This window comes from Ammospiza nelsoni, chromosome 4 (genome assembly GCF_027579445.1).
Source record: "Ammospiza nelsoni isolate bAmmNel1 chromosome 4, bAmmNel1.pri, whole genome shotgun sequence".
Taxonomy (NCBI): Eukaryota; Metazoa; Chordata; class Aves; order Passeriformes; family Passerellidae; genus Ammospiza; species Ammospiza nelsoni.
The window spans coordinates 13,169,890-13,193,571 of record NC_080636.1 but is presented as its reverse complement, the minus strand read 5'-3'; the positions used below and the strand labels follow the sequence as shown (position 1 = coordinate 13,193,571).

Genomic DNA, 23,682 nt, shown 5'->3' with positions numbered 1-23,682 from the left:
CCTTCCTCCTCCATGCATGATTGCTACTGGATCATAGTTATTGTGGCATGAAAACTTGAGAGACACATCAGGATGGATTTGTGGCATGGCCAGACTTCAGTGGGTTTGGATATGTTGCTACTGGGAGCACAATGTGCTCTCCCTCCAGCCTCTGTCATCACCTTGGTGTACTCTGGCTGCATGCAGAAGACAAGTAAAACTCAGATATATACCAATTTCAACTAAAATAACCTGTTGTTCGGAACCACTAGCTCAAATCAAGCCAGATTTTTTTTTGCTTACCTTAATGTTGTCTGCTTCAAAAAGTTATTTATTCTTTGTCAGGTCTTACTTTTTATCTGCCTGTTGGCATTGAGCTTCATTTAATGAGTATTTTCACCTGCTAATTTGTCAAAGGTATTTTTTCTTTGTCCATGAATACTTTTATATAATTATACCATAATTTGACTTTCGAGATGCTTTTCTAGTCTTTACTGTGTCTAGAAGACTGACCTCTGGGAGTTTTAAACTGAACTACTTGAAATACTTTGTATACTTTAGGTAGTGTGTGTACATTGCTTCAATTTATTGTGAAGAGCTCAAAAATTCATCTGTGTAAGTTTGCCCAATCTCTTTTTAAAGATCCATTCAGCAACAGAAGAAAAAAAAAGTATATTTGAATTGCCACCTGAAAGAATTATAATATAATAGTGCCTCATCTGTTTATTTCTGGACACTACCAAAGGACTTTACAAGTTGTTACAATGTTAGAGATTCTTCAGTACATTTTCTGTTGCTTTCACCACTAATGCTTCATCTTCTCTGAGCTCTCTCCTTGAGAAACACAATATTTGTAGCTCAGTTGGAAAACTGAATAGTCACAGTATGAAATATCTCATCACTGTTTCTTCAGGGCTTCCCTTTGAGCTCCGTGTCAGTTCTGGGAGAGCAGTTCAGTTGGTGAAACTGAAATTTCTCTTCTTGCATTGTCCCAGGGAAAACATAGCCTGCTAGGTAACTGTGCTAAGTGTCTGCTGCCATGAAAATATGGAAAGATGATGTGGTGGAATTTTTATGGTTGTTTTTACTCAAAGTAGCTGTAGTTCAGTCTTGGATTCCATGATCCACTGTGCTTACCTTGGGTTTCAGCTCGAGAGAAAGGGGATCTTTTTCACTCACTCTTGTTTGAGTATGTTTGTGTGTTCTGGTTAGGTGTTATTTCAGACAAAATGAAACATCAGGTCACCTGAAAAAGTGGAACTGTTGGGGGACTATGTAAAAGAGTGAACCATTTTAAAATAGTAATGTATTTTCTGGACTCCTTGTGTGGCTCTTTCCAAAGATTAGAAACTCTTCATGGTGACTGTTGAATGGGAGACTGTTGTGTACTGTGATACCAGGCTGTTGTTTCAGACTTGCTCTGCATGCTTTTTTCCCATTTACTTACATTTTCATGTCATTTTTATAGACAGAACTACCTAATGTAGTCTTGAAAAATGTATTTCAATGAAGTCTAGTTCATAAAATCTCCATATAGAAAACTCAGCAAATTGACTCTTTTAAAAGCATCTGCTATGACTTGTTAGGTGTAAAGAGTAGCTTAAGTCTCTTTTTGAAGTATTTGATGTATTTCCCATTATTGCCTTTATGAAAATTAGTTATGTTTTATCTTCTTGGTCACAGGCAATAAGGAATAGTCAACTTTTTGGTAGAGAAAGCTTAGTTCTAAAAGAATATTCAGTGAGTGGGATAAAGCTATTCAAAGTAGAAGATACAAAATGCAAGATTCATAAGGGATCAGTAATTTGTGTATTCCCTCAATCTGTGTAGTACTCAAAGAACAAATATTTTAGTCTTCTGAACATCAAAGTAAAATCGTGTGTTGAAACACTAATTTGAAGTTCCAAGCTCACAGGGTAGAAACTGGGGAGACATGAGAGTAGTGCTGTTTATTGCTAGTTTAATTAATAGAACTTGATTTATTGTCCATAACTTAGATTTGAAGTCTGTAGAGTGGCAGATGCATCAGTATGTTAAAGGTATACTCAACTGTGTGGGGTATGTGAAGTACAGGTAATAACAGAAACTCCTGATTGAAGGTGTTAACTCTTTGTGTAAGATGTTAAATAGCAGAGCAAGTATTTTGCCAGTGAAATACCCTTCTGAGTGATCCTGTGTGTCCCTGTGAGGTTGTTCTTGCATTTAGTGAAAGGCAGCCTGCCTGATGGACTTGATCATCAATATTGTGTCATTGTACTAGAGAGGCTTTTATGTAATGAAACGTCTATGAAAATACAGATACTGAGTAATTTCATTGCCTTTTCAGTAACAGCTCATCCTTATTGTCTAGTGTCCAAACTTACTAGATTTATTACAAAGTATCAACAGAGATTTTTGCTCTGAAAAACTGATTAGAAAGTCACTTTTTAGTCTTTACCCTACATGCTTTTCCATGTTATTTTGGATCTCTGAAAATGGACTTAGAGGTTTAAGTCTCTATTTAACTAAGAAAAGCAGTGAACAAAATTCGTTTTTTACTTAGTCTTTTGTACGCTTGTTCCATTTTCAAAATCTTGTTGGACTGCAAATGTAGCTTAAGTAGAAGACAATTGTTTTAAACTAAGTTTTGTGGTCTTGGCATATACTTTTATACAGAAATAGACATTTTCTGACCTTTAGTAAATTTATCAGTGATTTTATTTTGAAAATGCAGTAGATGCAGAAACAGTAAAATGTATCACTTTCTTCTATTTATGTTGGGATACGTTTCTTTTTAAGTAGTGTTCAAATCAGAAGTCTTCCAGTAGTCATTAAATTATAGCTCTTTCTTTTATATGGAAATTTTTTGTTCTACTAATTTGGACATGTGATTTACAAGATCACAGTCTAGATTTTTTTTGTTGTTGTTGCTGGATTAAGATTCTTTTTCCTAATTATTAGAACACACTGTCTCTCTCCTCTCTTATCCCAGTAGTGTAGTCTTACATTTTTTGATTCCTTCACTCTTAGTTTTTTTAAATCACTAAATGTGTGATTAAGGTTTCTTCTGCCTACAGAAATCAGGATTTCTGATGCTTGACCAACGGAAAAGAACCTGAAATTAACACTGGAGAATTATGGCTATCTAGAACTCAAGTAGCTGACTGCTTGCTTATGATTTGAAGTGTGGCAGCAACCCTCTGCGTGCATAAAAATATTTCTCAGATTATTTCACTCTCATCAGTAGTCAAATTGAGCTTTAAGGGAGGAAAAATTATCTGAACCAAACCATGGAGTTATGTAAAATTTGAATTTGAATGTCTCTATTTATCTACATGGGAATAACTGGAAAAACCTTTAAACTGGACAGACCGTTATATGGAACAATGTTTCGTGAGAAATTAGCTCAGAGAGGCTAAATAGTCTTAATTATTTGGCTAAACAGAAAAATCTGAGCCTTTATGAAATTCTAAAACTTAATTGTTCAAGACTGATGCCTAGTGTATTTTTTCAGCTTGTGGAACGTGTTGATAGTAGTTTATTGATGTAGTGTAACCATTGTTATGATTATATTTATATATATCTATATATATGCATATATATGTATATATCAGTCCCATGCAGTCTGGTTTCTGTGAGTGCCCCGAATTACTGAGGGATCATGCATTGCAAAGTGTGACCTGTGATAAATTTTATGGGACACAACAGTTTTTTCTAGTCGGTTGCTTTGCTTGAATGGCAGGTGCCACATGTGGTGGATGCATTTGTTAAAATCAACCAAAAGCCTGTTTTGAGCTTGACTTCTTGACTGGGATGACTGTATGCTCCAGGGCTGTCACACACAGTAGAAAGAATAATCTGCATCATATGTTTAGGAAAAACCATGAGGATAGAATACATTTACCTTGGCGAGTGGTTGTTCTGTTGTCTATGGGTACAGTACAGAGGGCTTTGATCTTGTCACCTCAGTTTGAGCAGCTGTGACCCTGGCCAGCATGCTCAGTGAGAATCTTCACAGACAAATGGGCTCCTTCTAGATTTCACTTGCAATTTTTTCTGTTGTACACTGTCTTATGTACAACTTATCAAGTTCTACTTTTTAAAAAAATTAGCTTCCTCAAAGTTCCTGTCTTTACAGTTAAAGAGAAAAAGCTGCATGAAAAAACCTCCTTGTAATGGCAGATATAAGCTGTGACTCCTTGGGGTTTTTTCACTTCTATTTGATTAGGGTTTCTGTAACAGCTTCCTTTGCTTTTTGAAATTTATATAAATGGGTTATATGGATTGTTAGACATAATATTATCTTGTTTACTGAAAGTGTATACATTTGATACATGCTCCCTCGAACCTTTTCATGGTTACAAAACGTCTATCTGCTCCATTATACTAAGAGGAACATAGAGTTGGTAGGGAATTGAATTTGCACTGCTGATTTTATATTTTTGCTTTCATGTAGTTTATGCAGGATGGAGTCCTGACTTAGTGATTGGTTCACACTGCAGAGATTCAAAATCTTTCATAAAATAGGTAATATGGTCTGTTGGGGGAAACCAGAAAATGTAATTAGTCCATGGTAAATTTACTACTGGACCATGTCTCCGCTAATGGACCTTTCTGGTCTTTAAAATCAGCTTGTTACAGCCCTGGGATTCCAACTCAAAGTGGTTGCATTGCATTGCTGTAGCGTTTGTAATTTAACACAACTTTTTCTTTTTCTTTCCAAAGGCGCCTAAACAGAAATAACCTCCAGTTGCTTTCTGAGCTGCTCTTTCTGGGGACTCCGAAGTTATACAGGCTGTAAGTAGGCACTGCCCAATAACTATTATTTGGGAAAATTTGGATTTGGTCTGTTATTCTGTCTTGCATTGGAATTTTTATCTTTTGCCTCACATTGGGCTAAAATGTGTTTTGGAACATTGGTATTTTGTTTAAGCTGAGTACTTTCTTTCACTACTTTGCAAGTTTTTTTTTTTAAATTGTATTTTGCATCTGAGTCATATACTGATACTTGTATGAGAATATTGTCATTTATTCCCACTTCTGTAAGGATGTTTTTCAGAAAGAGTACTTTTGATTTTCCTTTTCTCCTGTTTGGGTTTTTTAAGATGTTTCTGTGTTAAAAGAGCTAAAAACTGCCTGTGGAGATTCTGACCCAAAGGTGCAGCACTGTATAAGCACTTAGGTTTTGTAATGTTCTGCTTTTGTGGTTATATGCACTTGGCCAGAAAAATGGCATTGGCAAATGCTAGGTCTGTAGAAAAGTCTCTCCTGTGTCCCTCAACAGAGGGAAACAAAGCTAGTAACTCAAGCTCTGGGAAGAAAAAATGATTAAATGGTTTACCTTAAATCAAAATGACAATGAATTGAGAAACGACTTCTTTGTTTTGATTGTATTACTTGGTTTGATAATGTTTCACTCTAGGCAATATTTTAAAATACATGGTTTGGCCCATTGTCCTTTCTAATAAGCTGCCTAATTGTGGTGCAGTTGAAATGTGAAATAAAGTTTAGAAGAGGTTTTATTTGAACAAATTAAATTGTAAGGTATCTTTAAGTTACAATATGTGTTATGGAAGGGATAACACATGACATGCTTAAGTAGGCTTTGACAAGGCTGTACCAGTTCAGTCTGTTTTAATTTGGATATGTTTGATACATTTCTTCAGGCTCCAGGTGAGCTTTCTGCTGTTGACATTGCTGGTTTATACTGGGTTTCATCACTTGTGTGCTTGGAAAAAGAAAAGTCAAGTTGGAGGAAAGCAGGATTCCTCTTGTTTCACTTTAGTATATGGAATTATGTTTGAGAACAAATGTGATGCTTTTATTTTTAGTTGATTTTTATTTTACTATTGTGAAATAATAGTTATTTTCTTCTTCCTTATAGCAATATACAATAGCAAACAGAAAATTACTCCTATTATTGTAAACATTTATTTTTGTGTATTTTGTTTTATTCCTCTGCCTTAGAAGTATACTTTGTTTCCAGAAATTCCCTGTAGATCTAATGAGTTCTTAAATGACTAGGCCAGAAAGCTGCTTAAGGCTTTTTTCCTGACAAACAAAAATATTTTCTCTACTATAATATCATAATATATTCAAATACTGTGTTGTATATTAACAGTTGAGTCTCTTATTTCCATCAGCTGGGATAAAGACATTACCTCTATCAGGAATGAGATTAAAGGGATTTATGGTCAGTTTATTATTCCACCTACAGTGTAATGGTTGATACCTAGATACATATATAATAGAAATGAGCCATATTTTGCAGGCAAAAAATGGATACACACTTCAGTCAAAATCATATTTGAATATATTTATTTCAGAATTGTGTATTTGATATATGCTAGTTTTAAATCTATAATGTCCTTTGACATAAAGCACACAAGTGCTCATAGTGGATATGGAGGAAAGTAAGAGATCACTGGCTTCGCAGTATTAAATTTCCTCTGCCTAAGGGTTATTGTTGATCAGACCATGAAAGTGAATGTCTGGTTATAATGTAGTCATGTTTAAAAGAAAATATGAATGGTAGTAGAAAATTACAGCTGCTTAGCACTAAATTTGTAATTAAAAAATACCAGGGCAACAAAGGCACTGATGTTAGCTAAATGTTTGTGGTTAGTTTCTAGATAATATGCAGCTTGTTCCCTTTGAAGAGTATAAAGTTTTTGGTTCTTTATATGTATCATTGGATAGGCTTAGATGTATTTACATCAAAATAAATAGTTTTGTAAGGAGAAATAAAGTTCTCAAAACATGATCAATTATATATATATTTTTGTTTTGAGTTCAGTATTTATTTTTGGCATTTAACAGCTAATCAAACAATGTGTGCACTGCGAGGTTTCAACATACTATTGAGCTTCTGTGAATAATAATTACCATTTGACCCTTGGCTGTAAATGAGATGCCAGGTGAAGAAGCACATATGCTTGTTGTGTAGGCTAAATGCAATATAAAAGAAAGAGGTTCCACTGTATATGAATTATGATTGGACACAGTTGGTTGCCGCCAGCGGCCGGCTATGCTTTCCCTTTGCTGTCTGCTCCAATTTCTCTTTGGACGGGTTGAGAGAGCACTGCGTGTTCAGGTCAAGATGTTTGCCTAGAAATAGTAGTACAGTTGCAGCTGTGTTTGCTGGAGCAGGAGACTAGTTTAAATAGCATTACCATTTATCCAGTCCATTAACAGAACTCTGTAAAATAATACCAACTCTGCATAAACTACAGGACAGTGTAATAAAATTACAAGCACTTGTTGACAGATGGGAAGTGTAAGTAAAGGAAAGCAATAGGTTGAGAATTTAAAAGAGACAGTGCATTATTTTCTGTGTCTAAAGACACTTAATTTCAAAGGTAGTTAAATTATTTTTCAGGCTACTTTCTTTCCACTTTAGCAGCCTTTCAAGAAAAATCCTGGAACTAGTTGAAATGGATAATTTTACTCAAAACAGAAGCTGATTTTCCCATTAAAAGCTATCTATAAAGGTGTTTTAACATAAATATTTCAGTAGGACGTAGTTAATGCCAAAAATAGTATGAAGAGTGCTGTAGGGTATATTAGTCTTACCTTGCAAGCAATCTCTCAAAGCACAATGTACATGAGCCTCTGTTTTGATGCAGTACCATTAAAATAAAGGTGCTGTTTGAAATCCCCTGGGATGGTAATTTAAGTTCTTGCTCAACAAGTAGTATTGCTGCAAGGAGGGGCATTCTTTGGTGACCTGTATGCCCACTCATGCTACGTTGTGTCGTGTCAGGGATGGTACCTTAGCACAGACAATGACCACAGCCTAACGAGTGCTTATCTGAGGCAAATAGATTTTGACTGCTTACTTTGGCTGGTTAGATCACAGTTCATTGATTGCTGTTTGCTACAGGATACTGAGCTGCAGCTTGGACCCAAGCTGTTTGAAAAATCAGTTGTAAAAAATACCTTTATTAATCAGTGGCATGTAAAGGTTATTGAGTTACATGCACAAAGCTTGTCCCTTCTGATTTACATTTCTTGTGCTTGGAATGTGGTTAAGTTTCTTTACTGACTAATATCTGTATAAGTTAGGCAATGTTGTCCTTGAAAAAAAAATCAACCTTTGTAGTGAATGTTGTCTTATGTTTTTCTTTTAGTATGAGTACTTGAAGGTACACACCGTGAATGTTTCTCCTCTAAAGGGAAAAACCTCCAAAACTTAATGTAGTCTGATTCATAAACATCAATTTTGAGATGTCTGATAGTCACTAAAAAAATTCCTGACAGCAAATAATTACAGAGAAGAAGTACTAAACATCAAAAAAAAACTTTTAAAAATTATCTTGGGCCAGAACAACAGCGGCGGCAGCAACAACAAAACGTGCCGTACGGGGGGCCCTTGCAAAAATTCCTCCTGAATTAATTTCTGCCAGCTTTGATTAAAGTGTGTGGTACTAGATGTGTCAGACACCATAGTTCTCTGCTTCATTTTACTCTTGGCCTCTCTGGCCCTTGCCACAATAAATCCCACAATGGCTGGGCAGGAATTGCAGGTTGCAGTTGCCAGGGTTACCGTTGTCCGGCCGCACCGCCATCATTTCTCATCCCGGCCCGGGCAGCTCCTCCCGCGGCTCCGGGGCCGGAGGTGCTGCCCGCATCCCTCGCTGAGCCTGGTGCTGCTGTCACCTCTGCCCGGAGAGGAAAAACCGAAAAACCTGCAAAACAAACCACATCAGATAGGAACGGAAAAAGAAGGCGCGTGCAAGGCGCTAGAACGAGGACTTCTAAATATATTTAAGGCTGGACTCCCTATTGTTAAGGTGTAATTTATGATTTTGTCATATTTCTTTTAACAGTAATCACAGTAAGTGGGACTGTAATCATAATTTTGTAGAAAAGGCACTTCAGTCTGAAACCATTTTAACAACTCAATAAAGAAATCACTCATTAGAAAAATGCTCACTATCTCAAAGCCTCTGAAATATTCCAACTGCAAAGAACTGCTCTGGGTGTTAAATCCAATGAGGAGCAAAAATGAGTTTCCCTGTTTCAAAAGACAATATTGAAGAATTTTTCTCCTTTTGAGAGTAGATTGCTAATGGAGCTGCTGTCAGGTAAGTGCAGTGGGTTGGTTTCCACTGTGCTGCAATAACATTACAATGTGCTCCACTTTATTGCAGAGGTGGGCTGGATGGACAAAAAATTTGAGAAATATTAGTTCAAACATGAATTATGAAGCCACCTTGTTGCTATATCCTCCCCAGGATAGTGTGTGTTTTACTCACTTGTTTGAGTTTTTATGATTTATTATGGTGCGTTTTAGCAGCATGCACACAAGGCAACTCTTTTTTTTTTTTTTTTTTCATATGATAGAATTAAGTCTGGAATGGAAGCAAATAAGTCTTCCCTACATTGTATTGGTCTGGTTTGTGTTTTGACTTGTATTTTTTTTTACCACAGTTGCTTAGTTCAAGTAAAAGAATGTTGGAATTGTTTTATCTAGCCAATTAAGTTCAGTTGGCAAGACTATAGCTATTCTACTGCCAGTTAGTTTTTAAATACTAGCATTATTTTGTTAGCACCACTCTTGAACTGTGACTATAGTTCTCAGAATGTAACTATCTTTCAAAATTATCATTTAGTGAAGGCATACAGCATATTAGGATAGGTATAAATCACTATACAGTTCTGGCTTTGTGGTATTGTAAGCCACTAATTAAAAAGGAATTTTAAATAAATGAGTAATAACTAATCTTTTTTGCAGTGTGCAAGCATGCTTACTGGTTTGCTACATCAGTGCATTTTTGCTAACAGGAGGTCTTACTGCCCCACTATGGAATGTTTTCAGGGTGAATGTGGTCCCTTATGCTGCATAGCCACTGCCAGTTACATTTCTGGGGGTTTATTTTTGTATAATCCCAGTTGGTAGGCAGACAGGCCTATCTAAAAAGTAAAATAATTACTGTTTATTAAGCATATGCTTTTTAAGATTCATTGCCTGTGAGAATAAACCTAAGTTACAGAACATGTTACCTCTGTGCTAGATTTGTAATACCTAATTTCTGGCATTTATTTTTGGCATGGAAGAACTAGGAGATAAAGTTTTGTGAGACATTATAAACACTGTTACTTCTGTTACCTGCTCATTTTTAATGTAAAGACAAAAGAGAATTGGGAGCTCAAATGCTTTATGCAGTTTGACTTGCATGTTCACCTTTTTTCTGGTTCTATGACCACTTGCTTCTACTTTAAGCTTTCATTCTCTTCTATGTTTCAAAATTGAAAATTCTGTTGTCTCAAGGTACTGAATAAAACAAAAAAACACCACTGTAGCTTTGCTTCAGACATAAGCATTACTGATATGGCAAGATGGCATTTTAGAGATTTTTGGAAGTGTTGCAAAAATGCTTACAATTCATCAGGTTGATTGATTTTTTAGCAAAGAAACAAGTATTGCTTATATGCATTTGGTGTACAACTTGCAGTAACTATATCCTAGCAACAGCAAGCTTTCAGCCTTAGATTCAGCTGAGTGGAAATGTTGATAGAACCAGAATGAACTTTTAAAATGTAGTTAGAAAAATAAAAATAAAATGAATTATCACTCTGTGCAAATATTGGACTTCAAATGTCGCTTTGTTACTATTCCTGCCCTTTGTTATAGAATCTCTTAATCTGTTGGCCTTTCTTGAGCTATGCTTTCTTTTGGATTTGCATGTCACCTGCTATGGTGCTGTGCAGGAAAAAAATGGTGTACCAAATATACAGAAATCAAGTGAATTGTTGTTACTAGAAGTAATAGTATGAGATTTTTTAAGTTGGAAACAAAATATTTTATTGTGAAATGATGCTCTCTATATGGATGTTTTTATTTTTTACTTTTGAGATAATTGGAAGTCATTTTTGTGGTTAAATTTTCCTTTATTTCTTCAATCATAAAAGCATAATTTTGTTGGGGTTTTACAAGCAATATTTCTTTTGCCATGGGATGAAATGTAAAATTTGATGTACTGTTGGGGCTGAAAACTAATTCTGATCTGGGCAGATCACTAACTCTTTATGTAAGCTGCAATAATAAGTGATAGGAATGAGTTGGACTTTGATCCTTGTGTGTCCCTCTCGTCACAGAATCACAGAATAATCTGTGATTCTGTAATGCTTATATTTTTTGGGGTTTTTATTAGAACAAACCCTCAAAAACTGCTCAGTCACTTTTAACCTTTATCAGAAATTTATGTTAAACAGCAAGCAAACAAAAATATGACTTAGAGCAATTCTTCTCAATCAGCGTAAATATCTGTGTTATTTAAAATTGTTTATGCTATTAGCTGCTGGCATTTAAATATGTCTAATGTAAAAGCATTAATCATATTAATTACTCAAGCCATAGCTCTATTTAAATAGTGTGGTGGTATTCAGAGTAATTGAGAGGTCTACTTTAGCTATTGTGGTTTTGATACTTTGACAACAAGCATAAATAATTATATTCTGTGTTTTTGTTGGACTCATAGCAGTTAAAGCTGAGAATTGTGTTTGAATACAAAAATGAAAGTGGCTGGTTTTGGATCACCTACAACCATATTCATGTCCAGTTTGAATCAGTCCCTGGGTTGTTCCTGGAGGATTGACCTTGAAAGCTTTGGTAAATTATGATACAGGAAACCATTTAGTCAGGAGTTAAGTAGAAAACTGAAACTCAGTGAAAGAAGTAATGAAAAGTAAAAAAGCATGTCAGAGGAATTGCCATTATTATGTGGCGCAGAAACACGGTGTGAAATGTTATAAAGAGGACATCTGTAAGTCTTGGCTTGCACAGAGTGGACATTTAAGTACAGCCATGTCATCTTGATTAAAAAAAAAAGAACAGAAAAGAGGAATAAATCAAGCCAAGGGAAAATCTGAAAGTATAGAGGCTTGTCCCTGTGATGGTAGGTTTCTTCTACAAGTGGAAGATTAAAGCCTAAAGTAACTGAATAGCTGAGAAAAGTCCAAAGAAAAGTTGATTGCTTCCCCTCCAAGAGTTCCAATTGATTGAAAAAAGCCTAATTTAAAGTTCTGTTTGTTCTGTGTCTTAAACCATCAGAATTTTCTTTTAAAACTGGGGGAATGCTCTGGAAGAGAAAGAATCCAAGGATAAAAAGTCATTGCAGGCCAACAATTGTTCCTAATCCTCACAAAATGCTGGAGAAATTAAATTTATTCTTTATTGCTCAAAGTGTTACCTAGGTCACTGGGCGATGGGAAAATTGAACTGGAAGTCGAGTAGGCACAATCTTTGTTTTGTGTCTAGATGCTTAACCTTAGACACGACAAGGCATCTTAGTGTGTTGTGGGAACCTGCTTCAGAGTATTAACACCAGGACGTTTATTACCCTGGATTTATAATGGGCTATGCTGTCAGCAGATGAAAATGTTGTGTTTACATTTCAGTGTTAAATGATCATTTAATTAACACCTAAGAGGAAAAAAAAAACCCTTGTGAAATTCTTAGCAGCTTTTATTGTTGGTTTCCGTGGAGGTTTTAATATCCAAGTTATGCTGTGGTCGCTTCTATAATACAGCTAGAAAAGACATTTATGAAGGCAATCAAGAGGGACAGACAGTTTAACCCCTGTTGACCCTTCATCCTGAATGTTGATTTATATAGCATTTTAAATGCATTGAATTTGTTTTAAAGCTTCTTTAAAGTTACTCGCACAGCATTCAAGCAACACAATATTTTTCCATGTAAAAATATTTCCCAAAGTGTACATTCTTACACTGAGCATAGTTTTTCTTGGAAAATAACTAATGTATATAGAATTTATCAACAAAAAATCTACTGTAGTTAAAATAAAGTTTTTGGTTTGGCAGATTTATCTCTATGTTCTTGGTAAGGATATACAAACTTCTATAAGAAAAAAAAAAGGAAGTTTGAAACAGACATCATATCATGTTCTGGTTGTAGTAGCTACTGTCTGAATTCCTCAAAAAGAATAGGAAATTGGCAAGGGAAAAAACATTACTACAAAACTGTGTATCCACTTTACCCAGCATACATCTACTTCCATATGTTCCATTGTATCAAAGTCAAGGCTATCTAAAAGATTTAATTTGCTCTGGGTCCTTCATAATGCTTTTTGTTGTAATGTTGATCTACAAATACTTTCTGCAATAATGTCACCCAAGAAAGCATATTTGAATAGGTTTTTTTTTGCATCCTAGATCTGAAGCTAGATGAAATGCTCATTGTTAAAGAGCAGATGCTTTTCAACTGATGTGCAAACACACTGTAGTAAAAATTGAAATTACATATAGATTTAGAGAGTGTTTTGGGGGTTGTTTGTTTATCCTTTGGTCTTTGCTCAAGGAATAAACCCCACAATTTTAAAGCATGCTAAGAGAATAATAATAAAAAGTCCAGCACAGTTTAAGTCAATTATTGATGATCCACAAATTTTATTGTCTTCTTTTTGTTTTTCCTGATGATCATATCCTTCTCACATGTCAATAATGGAGTTAGAAAACGCAGATGGAATCTGCTGATACAGTAAATGTTCCTTTTTTTTTCCGTGCAACTGACATGAACCATCTAACACTTGATGAAATATTACAGCTGCAGTGAGACTTCTATCTGCCAGTGGGATCTTAATGTTTTTCAAACTTCTCGAAATATATTTATTAAGATGAAATTTAATATTCAGATAGAGACTTGCATTTTCTTTTGTCTCTAATATTTGAGCATTTAGAGTTCAAACAGTGTGTTGCAATTTCAGTCCTTTCTTCAGTGTTTTTAATTGAAAAATAATTTTGCGATATCCATTTCTTAATTGACATGTTGGATGAAGGAGCCTTAGGATAGACAAGAAAGGCTTACCCTGTGCTATGCAGAGCTTGCTGTCCTCTCAGTCCTGGTAGAGCCTGCAGGTTTGCTGTGCTGGTGAGTGATTGAGATGAGCAGTGCATGCAGGAGGACTTAGGCTGCACTTTCTACATGCAGAGCAGTAAAATTCAGCTGAAACTGCACTGAACTGTTTGGGACTCGGAGGCCTGGTGGGAAGGTCACGTACATTATCTAAGTGCCAATTAAAGGGACTCTCATTGTGGTAGAGAAAGTGCCAATATACAAAGTGAATACTTGGTCTTGGAGAAGAGCTGAAGGCAGAGCTGCAGTGATGAACAGCCCAGGCTGTTGTCCTGATCCTTGTAGCTGTTGTAAGGGTACTTGGAGCCAGGGCTGGTGGCTTTCCTTGGGAGAGGCTGCTTATGAATGCTGAGCGGGGTTTATTCTCTCCCCCAGACACTTGAGAGGCCTGCTCTGCTAATGGCTGTTCAGACCCACCTCATGGAGAATAAAGCTGGGACTTGCAGAGCTCTTTTCATCTTTACAGCCAAGCCCAGGTGCAGGCCCTCCCTGGCTCAAGGGTGTTTGAAGGACCACACTCTGAAGGCTTCTTTCCCGGTCCCTTAGTCTTGAGGGGGAAGAAATAAGGGGCTGAACTGGGGGGGTAATCCTTTCAGCTAAGCGCTCCTTGAGGTTTTTCAGGGTAACATGTACAAGAGAAAATCTTTGCCTCTTTTCATTTCTCCTTCTGCCCAGACAGTTCATTGGTGTTTTTATTTTTGCTATGAATGTGTAATCCATACAGTTGTGAGGAAGGGCTGCTCGTACTTTTTAAGGTAGCGTGCACAAGAGGAGGATTGGTGGCAGTTGTTCAGTGCTTTTGGTATTTTAACATGGGGAAGGCAGAAGAAACATAAGCTCTTCTTTTTCCCACTTTTATGGCTTTTTGTAGGAGCAGTGGATAGCTGGCAGGGATTTAGATGGTTGACCCTGAAGCTGCAAAGGTTGCACTTGGAGCTTGATAAGACCCACGGGGAAGAGTTGCACTGAAGACAGGATAACAGCTAATATAATGAAGGTGGATTTATAATAGCTGCTTCTCTGAATGCAAAGTTATGGCAGGCTTATTAGAGAGAAAAGAATGTAAATATGCATCTAAAAGAGGGGGGAAAGAATTTGAAAAGTTTTGCAGAACTAAATAAAGGTATTTATATAAACTAAAAAAAAATTACTCTGGCACATATGTATGCTGCATGATTATTTCTGAGACTGGGGAAAAATTCCTATCTGGTCCTTACTACTTCTGAATAAATCTTAAATCTAGTCAATGATTAATTGCTTCTGTTGTATTCTCTGTGTTTATAAATTGTGCATTCTTTGCAAAAGGCAGGAGGCTTAATTCCCTTCTAGATTTTAGTAATATCTATAAATTCAATAGAGCAAATCCTTCTGTGTAACTCTCCTATGCCCTAGCTTGTTATAGCAGTAGAACTGTCCTCATCGTTTATGTGCCTACAACACAATAAAAATACCACTCAAAAAGAATTACTTTTTATATCAGAGTAATTTCTAAAAATGACAAAACAGAACTTTTGTGGACAGCCTGCCAAATCTGTAGAGGAATGCTTTGCCTCCTGATCTCTAGTACAGTGTTCATGTCAGAGGTGCAGAAGCCAAAACCACTCATTTGGCACAGAGTACAGAGATATCTCATGGCAAACTTTTGGTTTCATATGTAAGTTTAGCAGATGCCAAATTTAAATTTCAACTATAAAAAAGTCATAACCACAGTGTTGCTTTTCCTTGGTTTGTCAGTGAGAGTAGCCACACACATTCAGATTTGAGCATTGGTCTAAATGCCAATCAGGCCATCTTCACTGTTCTGGCTGATAACAGTGGCTCTGTGTAAAATAAGAGAATCTTTCACCATGTTCTAAGTCTTGGACTGGGAAATAACCAGAAAATTGTTCAACTGTTTTTCAGATCTATAATAAAGATTACTGTTAGTAAAATTTGTTCAACTAGCATGCCATATTAAGATGAAACAATTTTGCAACATGCAGTGCACGGTCACCTTTGAAGTCTTGCATGTAAAACTATATGCTCTGTTCAAAGCTGCTGGGGCATGGCCAGTTGTGCAACATATTCCTGAAGTTTTAGATACTGGGGTGAAGTATTTATTTGATTCATTGTTTTGTAGTCTATTGATTGCTGATCTAAACTGTTTAAATAGCATACCAGTAAATTTTGGTAAAGAAAATTATAGTAAGGGATTTAAATTTAAAACAAAAAAGTATACTGGAATTATTTTTTCTGTGGATATGAAATGGAGAATGTGGGAAGTACAAAATATGGCAAACTAAAGACTTTAATCACTGGGGAAAAAACTGTTGTGAGAGAATAATAGCTGTAAATGTGCAGCATGGAGCAACAACATCATCCCATTTCATGTGTGTGTATCAAAGGCACTGCAGGAAATAGAAAAGAAAATATTTCTAACTTTGTAATGGAGTTTTGCATAACCAATGGTGATGTGGTTTGCTTTGCTAGTTAATCTCATGGGAAGTTCACTTCAAATGGGTATTTTTTTCATTTTGTTGCAACATTAAAAAATATTTCACTAATATTTTGGCTAGGCTGAAGGTTTTTTCTGTTCTTGTGACTCAGGTTGCAAAACCTATTTTGTTTTTTTCCTCAGTCAAATGAAATAAAATAGAAATGCATTTGAATTGTAGGGAAGGCTTTAAAATTAGTATGTGCTGTTAGCCTACTTATATGAGTGAATAGCAAAATAATGTCAGTATCATGTGTGCATGTATATTGGGAAGAACAAACAGCAAAATTGAGAGAAATGTAGTTGAATTAGGAAATTGATTGGTCAAGAAAAGATTTCTGGAGGGAGTTGCAAGTTTTTTGAGATGGGTGACCTAAGAATGATTGTTTGGTGTATATTCAGCATTAAAGTAAAAAAAAAAATAATAATACTGCTAGATACACAAATTCTTAGTAAATAAATGTAACTGTACAGTTTGCTATAATAATAAATTCCTAAGATTTAACATTTAGGAGTAACAGGGGTGTTGGATTTTCTCTGTAGTAGCTGAAAATCAAAGCTCTTTCTGTGATTTGTTCATTGCTGGTCTCCAAACCATTCTGTTACAAGCTCTCTTCATTGTGATTTTATCCCCAAAGGTGCCAATGGGGAGAGGAGCCTGATTCTTCCTTGCAGTATGAATGACAGCTTGCAGTGCTGAGTTCCATGTGATGTATTTGATTAGGGTGAAACGAAGAAGAGGAGTCAGATGGAGCCACACTGCTGGCCAGCAGTGCTTCTCATACCTAGACAGGCTCTAGACAGTGAGCTGGTAGTAGGGAGTAAATTCTGAAACACGAAAAAGCTGCCATTTAACTGAAAGTCACAAATACTTGGCAATTTGATTGCTGATTTGTCTTTTTGCCCAGGGAAGAATTTGTCTTAAAAGAGCTGCAGATTACCATAATTGTAATGTAGGATTGAGGCCTAGAGAGCCTTTCAGTGCTGGCAGAAAAGTGTATTATTTCACACGCTTATTCTAGAGAAATTCAGATTAAGGTGCATAAGAATTGTTGCATGTTGAATAAACAAAAGTAGAAAGTATTTGGTATTAGAAAACCATAGTTTTGTTCCTGTTGCTGTAAAAGACTTCAAAGTCTGTTTCCTGAAGTAAAGCACTACTAGCATAACCACTCAGTTTTGTGTATTCCATGGAACAGGAATTTGAGTGTTCTCAACTCTGCCTTTCATGCATACAGCAAGGCATCAGTGTGTGATGTGTGGGCCTGAAAATGCATTAGCACTGGTAGTTCTTTGGGCCTTCACTATTACTTTTTAAAACACTAACATTTTAAGACAATCAAAAGCAAAATTGTCCCAAAGAATTGAGACAAATCCCAGTGTTTGAGAAGTAGTCAAAGAGAAAATGCCAATGAAGGTGGAGATGTCTGTCTTGAAAAGATATTTCTGTTAGAAAATAGTTAGGAAAAATATCTGTATCCATTAAATGTTGCATTATTATTTGATAAATTAGAGATATAAATTTGGAACTTAGCTTAATATCTTCATATCGTGAATAAGAATGTGATGCTGTAGTTTCAGTTTATAGTTCCTTGGCAATGTACGGCTTTGGAACTGTGTACTTTTTGAAAACTGAACTTAAACTAGATTCCTGTACCGGGGTTCAGAGCCTCCTTTTTGCATGGTTAACTGTGTGTGGAATTTTTGTAAGAAAGTCTGCTGCTGTTAATGTGTTTGGTTCACTTTACTTGCAGTTTTTAATTACAGCTGTATGACTGTATTTGTTCATTGTGTTTTATTTTGGCTTCTGAACTTGACATGACTTCTTAAATAGTTTGCTAAATGGGAACATAGCTGAAAAGTCTTTAATGGTGAAATCTCATTCTGCACAATAAGAATGCAGGGCCCCTATAAATTTAGTAAGTATTTTAAAAAGAGTGAGTAGTTTTGATATGCCTAAAGAAAGGTACCAACAGAAGATAATCACTGTATCTGTACAGCCCAAGTGTAGGGTCATCGTCATTTTGGCATGTCCTGGTTAATGAATTTCCCTGGATATAATAGGAATGTCTTTCTAAATAAAGATATGGAGAACCCATATCTTTCTCTTCATATAGAAAGGAGAATAAACACTGTATAGAAAGCTATAACTAGTAATTTAAAAAAACCCAATCAACTTGAATTATGCTCAGTGTTTCAGTTGGGTGGTCCAGAAGAAGATTGAAAAGATGTTCTGAATTTGGTTTTTGTTCCTTATTGGAGGAAAATATTGTATAATCAGAAATCATATTTTAATTGGTGCTTTGTTTTGCTTTATTTGCTTAATAACAGTGTCCTGCTGTGTGTAGTTTTTATCAGCAGTGCTTTTGGCATTGTGTAATGTTTAGAGAGGATTGCACTATGTAAAACTTTCCAAATATGAGACTTTTTGAAAAAAGAAAATGTGGCGTAAATTAACTATTTTCAAAAGGAAACTAAGTAACTTTTGGGGGGGGGGGCAGGAGAGAAGCAGGGGGTGTAGTTAAAACATTTATGATAAATATTATTTTCTGTTTGCTTTCTACTTTTTGTTTTGTCTTTGGATGTTTTGTTGAAGATACGAGTCTGTAGGAACTGTTCCAGAAGGTATGAACTATAAAGGAAAAGTAAAGAAATACTTGTTTGTGCTGAACTTTTATATAGAACTTGTACCCTGAAATAAGCCTAGGTAGTGTTTGAACACAGGGGAATTTCTTAAAATAAACACAGTCACGAAGGGAAAATGTGATAATGACTTGATGATGATGAGTGTCTGCTGTTATGGGTCCAGTGAGATGCAAGTGCCAACACCCCAGCCTGTACACCACGATCCAAATTGTAATGAAGGAATTTGGCAGCTCTGATGCCTTTATGTGAATGTATTACTATGGCTATGAAGATAAATAGTTCCAAAATGGAAATACTAACAAATATTTAGTCATTTCCAAGCAGATTAGAAGCGGAAATAGACACACTATAGGAACCAAGATAAATAAGAAATATATCTTTTGTGTTCTTATGTTCCATTCCTGTTTCCCTGGGCTGGTTCTTCCTTTTAAAAATCAGTGTATTTAGACAGGTTATATATATTCTCTTTGTAAAGGTCACATCCCCATTTCTTGATTTGTTTCAGCTTCCTTCCTGCTTTCCCTCTCTGTGACTCTCCTCTTATGCAAACATCAGCCCTGATTAAAGTCTAAAACTTGCGGAAAATGTCGTGTACCAGATTGTGGGCTGGTGAGCTGTCCGACAGCCGTGAGCTGTCTAATGGAGAGCAAGAGTTCACGTTTGTTCCCTGGGGCCGGCTCCCCCTTGTGGATGCTGAGCCTGCTGCTGCCAGATTCCATGAGCTTCCTAGCCTACTTAACCTGGAATTCCTCATAGTTTTTTTTTGTGTTTTATTTTGGGTTTTTTTTTGTTTGCCTTTTTTTTTTTTTTTTTAAGTTATTATCTTTATATAATTCAGATGTCAGTTGGTTTTTTCTTTTTCGTTTTTTCTGTATCCTCAAGTAATTTTCAAGTCAGGCTGACCTGACAAGTCTTAACTCAGAAAGAAGGTTTGAGAGTAGGAAAATTATTGTTAGAACAGAAAGGTTTTAACTTTTTTGTGAATCCTGTTTTTGATTTAACCTCTGCTGCTGTTTTTTGATGAAAGCAATTTCTATATGAACATGTTCTCTTAGCTTTTTCTAAATGTTCTGCTTACCTTCTCTGCTAAATGAAGTTATGTCCAAAAGTGGAGGTCCAACATTGGATGCTGATACCACTGTGAGCATCAGCACTGGCAACTGGGAGATTATTTCCATCAAGTTCTCCAGGTAACTCTACCAAAGATCAGGGACATCTGTATTGCTGGTTGGAATGATGTGCCTTCTGTTTGTCTTCCATGATGGTGCAGGACTTTGCAATGGAACGTGGGCTGTGGCACAGTTTAAAATTTTGGAATTTAAAATTCAAAATTTCAAGGTTAGACTTTCAAACTGTGGTAAAGGCAATTTTTTTTTACCCTCTTTGCTTGACTGCCTGCTTCTTGCAAGGTGTTTAATGCAGCTCATTGAGCAGACTTATTTACACAGGCTTAAGAGGCTTTTCTGCTTGCTCACTAGCCCAGGCTGAATGACTCATCTGAGACCAAACTGTTGACAGAGGAGGTGCTTTTGGAGCTGCAGATGGCACTGCCAGCATCTTAATGAAATCTGGTGCCAAGGGGAGCATATGAAAAATGTAGGAAACAATATTGAAAATTGCATGTGAATCTTGAAAGATAGTGATGTGTCTGTAGATGGAAGATGTGTTTTTCATCATGAAGAACTCAATCTTCCTCGCTCTTCCACTTCCATTAGTGCCAGCTCTAGCCCTGAAGATTTTTTAATGGCCTACAATTAATTGATTTGATTACTTCATCAATGTCCTAGTAGTTGGCATTATCTCTAAAGTGAATGACAGTCTTGTTGGAATATGCTTTTTTGAAATTCAGAAACCTTCTGGTCCCTCCAGATTCCATTTTTTTCTATCACAGTACTAGCTAGTACTGTTATAATGTACATATGGTTTCCTAGCTGACAGCTAATTGTTTGTCCTCAGATTATTCTCTGAGAATAATCCCTGAGTTGTTGTTTGCTAATTTAAGTCATTTTCTCAGTGTGAAATGGGTAAAATGATTTTAAGAAGGAAATTGCAGACTGTTCATGGTGCAGCTTCACCAAACAGTGAAATAGCATTGTGAATCAGGACCAAGAAATTTGGCAAATTATATAACTACTTTTTTGTATATGGTCACTTGGAAATGCAGATTATAATTCCCGGATATGTGTTTTATGTATAAAATGAAGAAATCACCTTGCATGTCTGAATTAAGATGGCTATTACTCACAAAACCATCATTAGATTTATAGTGGGAGAAAGATGCTACTGTTTCTCTTGCTTTTGTGGACCAATGTTTTGTTTGGCCAGCTGCAGGGGGTTTTTGTTTCTTTGGGAAATGTAAACTTGCCAAACCTGAGCCTGGAGTCACAGGATGGGGTAATTCAGTACAGAAATTTTTTATTTCCTCACCAATACAGACACTAACTGCATAGTGCAATCAAACCTGTAATTTGACAGAGTGCCAGATTAACTTTCCTGGGCAGTCAGGAGGAGCTTTATGCTGGTCAAATCCCCTTTTTACACATCATGGATCAAGGAAAGAAAAAATTGTGTGCAAAGAAATAGAGGATCATTTAATAGATAAGATAACAGCAATAATTTCTCATGACACTTGTTCTTCTTGTATAACTTGTCAGATCCCAGGGGATATCATGTTTAGTCATGCTTCTTCCATACTTCTATTATCAAATTCATCCAATTCTTGGGTGCAGTGAAAGCTTTTTGTCTTCTCAATATCTTCAGTATGTTACTTCTCATCACTGTCCTGAACCTCAGCATGATGTTACTTGTTGGTGACTTTTACTGTGAGCTCAGTTGATGGGCATTGTGATGTCCAGATTTCTGTCTTTTCTGGAGAATATGACATTTTATCCTGGAAAATTCACTTCTGCATTCTTAATGAAAAATCTAGTTAGTCTAGCTTTATTTATTATAAATGATTCTAAGATGTTTTGTGTTAAAGACAGTGTTTTCTTATTTCTCCTATGGAATGCATGCAGTGCAGGAGAAAAACTAATTACTTGCTCATTTTGAAGTCACACACACTCCCACGTTCTTATCAATAAAAATCCCCCAAGAAAAATGAAAATAGTACCTGAAAAATAAACATGTATCTTAAATAGCTGTGTGGGATTTTTATATCTAACTAATTGCCCAAAAGTAACCATGACATTACATTTTGTCCCCTGAGCATGCTAGTTGGTTTGGTTTGGTAGATTTGCTATATGTGTCTATTATTGTGTTAAAAATTTTAATTACTGAAGTTTGTGAAACTGCTTGCAAATACAAGGGGTATTTGTAGAAAGCTGGATAGATTGACAAGTGATTGACAGGGTAAACAGTCTCACTGTGTTCTGATATGCTATGCTGTGGTGCAATGCTAGAGACACCTCATAAGCCTCAGGAAGTAGCTTCAATCCAATTTTTATTAAACTTTTACTGCTAATGTATCTTGGCATTATTGTTAATTGGGAAACTAAATGTGCCACCGTTGACTTTTTCTTTGTTTCTTTGGAGAGCCTCACTGTTATTTTGCATTCCTATAAAACTTTAGTGTGACATAACTCAAGAGTGATGTGTTTGTATTAGTAAAATACAGTGTTGGCAAGAGGAAGTTAAGATGTTGCTCTTTCTCCCATGTTTTCCATAACTTTTTATTATTTTTGTAATGTGAAAAATCTTTAAATGACAAAAGGCTTGTTTGGTGTGATAATGCAATATAACACCTATTCCTTCCTAAACAAGATCCACCTAGAAAATGAACATTAATTCTATGTAGCTCTTAATATTCACCAAGAGAGACACAGTTTTACCTTGTCTCACCCTCTTGTTTTCCCTGCCACCTGCTCTCTGCAATGCACCAAATAAAAAAAAAACCAAACTGAAAAAGTCTCTGGAAAGACAGATAACTTCATTGGTTTGCCCTTGAATACCTTTCTTTTTTTGTAACATCAAGACAATATTGGTAGATTTGAAGATACAGGGACTATAATGACAAATACTTAATTTGCCAGCTGAAGACCATTATTGATATTTGAGTAAAGAAAGATAATTCACATCTTTTGAAGGCTTTGCAGCTTTAACATAATGCCTATATTTCTTAGTGGGAGATCAAAGAGAACTAGTGTAAATTTTGGTACAATGCTGCAACTTAGTCCTGAGGTGTCCCATGTGGGTCACACAGGCACATCTATTGCATTTTTCACATCTCTGGTTAGAGTGGCTCATGCTGTTACCTTGCTGACTGGATTTTTGCTGACAAACAGGCTCCTTACCTGTTCTTAGACTAGGCTCTCCTTTCAAACAAAGGGCCCTCTTTTTCCATGCTGCCTGGAGGTTTCACCCAGTTGTCAATTTACTTTTCTTCTCCAGTTGAATGTGAACCAAATGGACTATGGCCAGCTGTGTTAAACTCTGGTAAGTCTGTGATAAGAGACCCTGTAGTCTGGATGAAAACTTCTTCCATCCTTTTTTTAGTGCAGTAAAGTCAAGTGACTAGAACCTTCTTACAGTGCTACTGTTAAAAAAAAAAAGTATATTTTTTGCCTTTATATTAAATATAGTGATTTCACCTTCTTCCTAAAATGCCAGTGTGCTGCTGTAACCATGCCATATAATTTAAGACATTTCCACCTCCAGAGTGGACTTTGCCCTAAAATTATAGCTTTTGTGGTTGTGACAAATGATTCATCATAGACTGGAGAGCTCTGAG

General features: G+C 36.0%; 1 protein-coding gene across 1 annotated transcript in view; it reads left to right on the top strand.

The window, feature by feature from the left end:
* Positions 1-23,682, top strand: part of SLIT2 (slit guidance ligand 2) — a 255,593-nt gene that overhangs the window by 15,571 nt on the left and 216,340 nt on the right. Inside the window, exon 4 of the mRNA XM_059470506.1 lies at positions 4,684-4,755. Coding sequence (XP_059326489.1) covers positions 4,684-4,755 — 72 coding nt within the window. The remainder of the gene's footprint in view (positions 1-4,683; positions 4,756-23,682) is intronic.